At 42.9% G+C, this 7160-nt stretch overlaps 1 protein-coding gene and 1 long non-coding RNA gene across 3 annotated transcripts in view; one reads left to right on the top strand and one right to left on the bottom strand.

The window, feature by feature from the left end:
• The first annotated feature begins 1000 nt into the window (after positions 1-1000).
• Positions 1001-2885, top strand: LOC307047133. The gene is made up of 3 exons (XR_013810355.1): positions 1001-1239; positions 2093-2165; positions 2550-2885. It is a non-coding gene; the product is annotated as an uncharacterized lncRNA (long non-coding RNA).
• A 451-nt stretch (positions 2886-3336) lies between these two features.
• LOC307047124 (uncharacterized protein) overlaps positions 3337-7160 on the bottom strand; it is a 15361-nt gene continuing 11537 nt past the window's right edge. Inside the window, exons 1-2 of one of the 2 annotated variants that reach the window (XM_079693872.1) lie at positions 6193-6503; positions 3337-5189 (exon numbers count right to left, since the gene is read on the bottom strand). In XM_079693872.1, the coding sequence (XP_079549998.1) occupies positions 4012-5189; positions 6193-6301 (1287 nt within the window). In that variant the 5' untranslated portion in view covers positions 6302-6503 and the 3' untranslated portion in view covers positions 3337-4011. Of the gene's footprint in view, positions 5190-6192; positions 6504-7160 lie in introns of those variants that run through there. The other variant, XM_079693871.1, reaches the window with a different exon arrangement.

The raw sequence follows: 7160 nt of genomic DNA, 5'->3' as shown, positions 1-7160 counted from the left end.
TTTTATTCATTATTTGTATGTGTCTTGCAGTGTCAGTTTTCCAGATTTTGTGTGTGTGTGTGTGTGTGTGTGTGTGTGTGTGTGTGTGTGTGTGTGTGTGTGTGTGTGTGAGTGCATGTGTGTGTGTGTGTGTGTGTGCGTGTGTGTGTGTGTGTGTGTGTGTGTGTGTGTGTGTGTGTGTCTGTGTGTGTGTGTGTGTGTGTGTGTGTGTGTGTGTGTGTGTGCGTGACATTAATAAACACATTTGCCGACATTAGTTTAGCTGCTGTTGTTATTTTACTGCCATGATTGTTTTACTCTGCCTTAGGATTGCAAGTACCCAGGGTCAGGAGAGAGTCAGTGGGAAATCCACCGCTGCTTCTTGGCCGTGGTTTGTCCAAATGGATGAGGTATTGGGACAGAGGCCCTCCATCACACCTCCTGTCTTCATTTCCTCCATCCCAGAAGACACAAAACAGCCAAGTGCAGCAGTGGGTGACCAGGAAGTGGAGGAGCAGGAGGCGGATGCAAATAGCCAGCCAGGGCCATCACAGGGGAGAAAGAAGAAAGGGAGAGATGAGCTACTGGAACTCATAAAAGAGGATATGAGGTACCAGAGAGAGGCAGAGGAGAGGAGAGCCCAAGAGAATAGGGAGAGGATGGACCGACTGTTTTCCATACTGGAGAAAATTGTGGACAAATACATGTTTATCACAGCAATAAATAATGTAATCAACTGAAAAAAAAGACTTCTATTTTTTATTAACGACATATTATATATAATATATACAACATATATAACATAACAGCAAAAAACACACAACAGCATAAAACACTAACAAACACAACAGTTTAACGATATACATCGACGAGACCAGCCCACGCGGTCTCGTCGGCCGCATCCTGCGTCGACCGCGTAGGCTGCGTACCCCGAAGGATGCAACCCCTGAATTGAGACACGGCCACCGCCCGAGTTGGACCTCTGACGTTACACGAAAGAAGAAGAAGAAGGAGGTGCGGGTTCAAAAGCTGCACTAAATATTTTTTGGATTCATAAATGTTTTGTGACTTTTTCCTTTGTGCACCTTCAGGGAGTTCTCCCCTCACAGCTGGACACTACATGATAGCAGAGGACCAGACCATCGTCAGTGGCAGTGTCCTGAATGTTGTCGACGCCCTGATGCTGATGTTTGCAGCATATTACTGCCTCAACATCAGTTATCGCTCAGAACTGGGAGCTACCCTGGAGTTCTTGCAGAGGTAAGACTTGAACTGTGATTATTAAGTAATTCCATCTTAAACCACAGAGTAGAGGATTGTGCACATTTCTGACACACGATAAGTGCTCCTGACAATACAAGATAATCAAGATAAAAAGATTATTGTGCTGCATTCTGTTTAACATTATGCTCTCGTTTTATCTTGGGTTGTAAATTCAGCGTACCCCTTTCCTTTGCAGTGGTGTGCTTTGGCTCCTCTTAACTTATTAACATCAACACAACAGCACAGTAATACAGCCATGGAGCAGGTTTAGTGTATGTGTGTGCTCTATAACAGAGAAACACACAAGTCTAATTAGAAGATTGTACTTCTACCACTAAGTAAAAGCTTAGCGTGAGTGTCAGCACCTGATGACAATGGAATCTGACGAGGAAGACGCAACTATTTCTTGCACCGAAATGGGATGGGCACCGGAACCTGGTATTATTGCAGTGAACAAACACATTCAAACTTCTTTCGGTTAACTACGATGCTTTTACACCGCTCACTCTGCTACTGACACGCACCTCATCTGCCCCAGTTACACACACACCTCTCAAGATGGCCCTTGTAGCTACCCACATTCAAATGATCTTCAAGTGACCGCTTGCTCCTGTTTACAGACCTGCTGCGATACTGTCCAGTGTGATAGTGATGACTTTATAGAACAAAACTCTATTCAAACCAATGCTTTAAATGTACAGATATGATCATAACAGTTCATGAAAAGTACATTGAAGAGTAGCATTGCCCTTTGACTTCAAGCTGTATAACTGTAAAGACAATTAATGGCTGTATCATCCACAGGATTTGTAATTAAACACTAAATGTAAGTGTACTTCTGTCTTAACAGGTGCCTATTCAAGATCAATCCGGACAAGGGGACTAAAGTGGAGAGGAAGGACTAAAAACAGCACTCGATAAAGGTGTATTCATTAATTACAAATGTCGCTGACTTTGAATGGAGAGAGTAGAAACACACACACAGTCATGTACACACACACACACACACACATAACTGGTAGATTTCTTTAGTGTTTATAATTGTTATCTTTTGAACAAAATGTTGGGAAAATGTTGGCTATTGTTGAAATGTTTCATTGCCGGTCTATTCTGCTATATATAATTTATTTTATTTAATGTTTTTATTTTTGTGATGTATATTACTATTTTCAATAATATATTGTATATATAAATATATATATTTGTGATTTTTTTCCTACAAAACATCTGACAGTTAATGTAAACTTTGGCTTTTGCAAAGTAAAATTCCATGTTTTCTTTGTGTTTTACATGTAAATGGTCTGAAGTTCGCTGACGACACGACCGTCATCGGCCTTATCACCGACGGTGTACAGAGAGTAGGTCGAAAACCTGACATCTTGGTGCCAGGATAACAACCTCCATCTCAACGTCATCAAAACCAAGGAGCTGATTGTGGACTACAGGAAGCAGCAGAGAGAGGGACACGCCCCCATCGCCATCAATGGGACTACGGTGGACAGTCAGCAGCTTGAGGTTCCTCGGTGTCCACATCACTGAGGACCTGACATGGACTCTTCACTGAGGACCTGACATGGACTCGTCACTGAAGACCTGACATGGACTCTTCACTGAAGACCTGACATGGACTCGTCACAGAGGACCTGACATGGACTCTTCACTGAGGATCTGACATGGACTCGTCACAGAGGATCTGACATGGACTCGTCACAGAGGACCTGACATGGACTCATCACTGAAGACCTGACATGGACTCGTCACAGAGGACCTGACATGGACTCGTCACAGAGGACCTGACATGGACTCTTCACTGAGGATCTGACATGGACTCATCAGTGAAGACCTGACATGGACTCATCACTGAGGACCTGACATGGACTGAATTACACTTGTGTTACTGGAGCAGGTAAAGCATACAACAGATACTTTCAGCATTATCGTAGCACGCAGTGGAAGCTTGGATGAAACACAGCGGACTTCTAAACAATGAACACCCGCAACTTGGAAGAAATAAAGTTGGGTTTTATGCGTTCTAATATTGCAATGCAAACCCATGATGTAATGACAGTAATTCAGAATAATTGAGTCATTGAATTCTCATTTCAGTAGATTTAATCAAACAAAACACAAACATATTGGACATGGCCTCAAGACTGTAACTTCTTCACATTCTGTTGAAATACTCAATTACTAGCCTTATCTCACACATCGCTGTTTTGAATCTCTAATATGTGGATGACAGTTGAACTGCATGATGTAACATGTATGCCATCTGCTGGAAAGACGACGTTTCGCTCTGTTGGCGTTGTTTAGACAACAAAAATAGAGTGAAGCTCTCATTTCATAAACAATCTTTGAGTACAGACACCGTCCTGCAGAGAGCACACAACCCAACAGCACGTTGTTGGTCTAGCATCACTTTACAAAACGTTAGCATTAAGACACTAAGACTAGCTGGTCCCTTGCAAAGGTGAGTCCACCTTAAATGAGCAGGAGATGATCAGCAGGTCAAAGGCAGGACACAGGAACTTGGTCCTGAGGAGATGTAACGATTATTAAACAAGAAATAGTCGAGTCAAGGGGTCGAAGAAATGAACATTTGTGATTATTAGTGAATCGGTTGCAGGTGGGTGAAAACAGGCTTAGGGAGTAACGTATTACATATAACGGCATCAGGATACAAAATAGACAAATGTATTCCCTTACCAACACACTTGGTCTTTTTAAATGATTACGCCATTTAAATATTTTGTCACCAGCTTTGCAGATCTATTTTTCCTCTCCTTTGTGGACTCTCATGTGTGACTTTAAATGTCCACTCCGTGAAAAAGCTTTCTTACAGACTGAGCAGCTGTTTGGTTTCTCTCCTGTGTGGATTCTAATGTGTCTCTTTAAATGTCCACTCTGTGCAAAAGCTTTCTTACAGACTGAGCAGCTGTGTGGACTCTCTCCTGTGTGGATTATCATGTGGTCCTTTAAATGTCCACTCCGTGAAAAAGCTTTCTTACAGACTGAGCAGCTGTGTGGTTTCTCTCCTGTGTGGGTTCTCATGTGTCTCTTTAACTGTCCACTCTGTGAAAAAGCTTTCTTACAGACTGAGCAGCTGTGTGGTTTCTCTCCTGTGTGGATTAGCATGTGGTCCTTTAAATTTCCACAATGTGAAAAAGCTTTCTTACAGACTGAGCAGCTGAATGGTTTCTCTCCTGTGTGGATTCTCATGTGGTTCTTTAAACTTCCACGTTTTGAAAAAGCTTTCTCACAGACTGAACAGCTGAATGGTTTCTCTCCTGTGTGGATTAGCATGTGGTCCTTTAAACTTCCACGTTTTGAAAAAGCTTTCTTACAGACTGAGCAGGTGAATGGTTTCTCTCCTGTGTGGATTAGCATGTGGTCCTTTAAACTTCCACGTTTTGAAAAAGCTTTCTCACAGACTGAACAGCTGAATGATTTCTTTTCAGCACTACGTTGTGGATCACTGACAGATTCATGTCTATTTTTCAGTGAGTTTGAGCCTGAGGCAGGTGCTCTGGTCTCCTTCCAATCAGCACTGTCTTCAGTCTCAGGTTCAGAAGAGTCTTCAGTGTCATGTTCAGAAGAGTCTTCAGTGTCGTCCTCAGTCTTTGGTTGTGAACTGTTCTCTGGATCTGAGTTCCTGGCTGGTTCTGGTCCTCTACAGTCATCTCCATCAGCTTCTGTTTCCATGTGTTCAGTTTGTCTTTGATGAGGCTGAGAGGACTGAGGTTTCTCTTCATCATCTTCACTCTTCACAGGGTCAGGAGTGAAAGTGGACTTGGTGATATCAGCCTCCTCCAGCTCCTGAAGCTGCTCTCCTTCCTGTTCCTGCTTAATGTGTGGGGGGGTCTCTGGGTCCTCCTGGTCCAGACTGGTGCTCCACTCCTGCTGGTCAGGGAGAGGCTCTTCTTTAACCACCACCAGCTGCTGGACATCTACAGGAAACACAGTCAGAACAAACTGTTAAGTGTTAGCATTTAAAAATCTCATCACCATTACAATGGGAGACATTTTTAATGCCCTAATTAATGCCTTTGCTTTTATATTTTCACATTATCTTTCTTAGTCCCACCTATTGTGTATTTGTGTTGGCTCAAGTCACCTCATGTAGCCCAGCCCCTTTCCACTTCCAGTTAAAAATGTAAAAGGGTTTTTTCTTCTGGCGTAGCACTAGCCACAATGTAAACAATGAATTGTATTTGGGATCGTTCACAGATACACTACGCCTACAGTAAAGAATGAAAATGCTCTGTTACAAATTAAAATCCTGCATTCAAACCTTATCTAAGTAAAAGTATGCAAGTATTAACAGAACATTTGACGGCACCTTCCTATGTAACAGTAATGATGGTGCAGTAAAATGTTCCCTGTCAGTGTTTAATTTATGTTGTTTCTTGATTATTTTGTATGTTGCATTTTACTTCTGCACATGTTCAAAGTTGCGCTTGTATAAATGATTATAGATGAGGGAACCTGCTAAATGTTCACATATGTGTGTTTTTTATATACAGTACCAGTCAAAAGTCTGGACACCTTCTCATTCAATGTTTTTTGTATATTTTAATTTGTTTCTACTTTGTAGATTAACACTGAAGACATCAAAACTATGAAAGAACACATATGGAATTATCTAGTTAACAAAAAAGTGTTAAAAAATCAAGAATATGATTTTTATTTTTAGATTCTTCAAAGTAGCCCCTTTTGCCTTGATGACAGCTTTGCACACTCTTGGCTTCTCTCAGTCAGCTTCATGAGGTCGTCACCTGGAATGGTTTTCTATTAACAGGTGTTCCTTGTCAAGAGTCAATGTGTGGAATGACTTGCCTTCTTAATGTGTTTGAGACCATCAGTTGTGTTGTGCAGAGGTAGAGTTAGTGCACAGTGGAAAGCCCTATTTGACTGCTGTTGTAATCCATATTATAGCAAGAACGACTCAACTCAGTAAAGAGAAACGACCGTCCATCATCACTTTAAGAAATGAAGGCCAGTCGATCCGGAAAATGTCAAGAACGTTGAATGTATCCTCAAGTGCAGTCGCAAAAACCATGGAACGCTATGATGAGACTGGTTCTCATGACGACCCCCCCGGGAAAGGAAGAGGAAGAGTTACCTCTGCTGCAGAGGATAAACACATCAGAGTTACCAGCCTCAGAAACCGCAAATTAAAGCACCTCAGATTAGAGCCCACATAAATGATCACAGAGCTCAAGTAGCAGACAATCTCAACATCCACTGTTCAGAGGAGACTGCGTGAATCAGGCCTTCAAGGTCTGAAGGGTGGAGGAGGGGGTGAGATGGTGGTGGAGGGGGGGGCTTTGCTGGTGTCACTGATGGTGATTTATTCAGAGTTCAAGGCACCCTTAACCAGCATGGCTACCACAGCATTCTGCAGTAGCCAGCAAAATATAAATCATATTCTGGATTTGTTAACACTTTTTTGTTAACTAGATAATTCTAGTTAAAGGTGGGGTAGGTAAGTTTGAGAAACCGGCTCGAGATACACTTTTTGTTATATTCCATGGAATGCTCTTAACAGCCCGATAGCAATGAATATCTGAAGTGCTTTGACAAAAAATCCATAAAAAAATGTCATCTGTGGAAGCCGTGGCGCTGTAAAAAGCACGACCAATCATCTGAGCCGGCTAAAGTAACTGGATGGCCTACCTGCCTGTCAGCCTTCCATCTGTGCACAAACTTATCTCGTGCCTTCATTGGTCATGTGCGCAGGGCCGCCCCTCCCTACAGGCCAATCACGCAGGCTGCATGGGGCCCCGCCTTGCACAGGGGGCCCCGCCCAGAGGGCCTCAGCTCCTGTGCAGTTCTCCGCTCAGTTCTCCGCGCACCCCCCGGCAAGAGTGAGAGAGAGGTGACAAGGGGAGCACGTCTGTAACCCGACACCGTTGCAA

The sequence above is a fragment of the Notothenia rossii genome (genome assembly GCF_949606895.1).
Source record: "Notothenia rossii genome assembly, chromosome: 7".
Lineage (NCBI taxonomy): Eukaryota > Metazoa > Chordata > Actinopteri > Perciformes > Nototheniidae > Notothenia > Notothenia rossii.
Note: the sequence above shows the minus strand (reverse complement) of the source record. Positions and strands in the feature narration are given on the sequence as shown.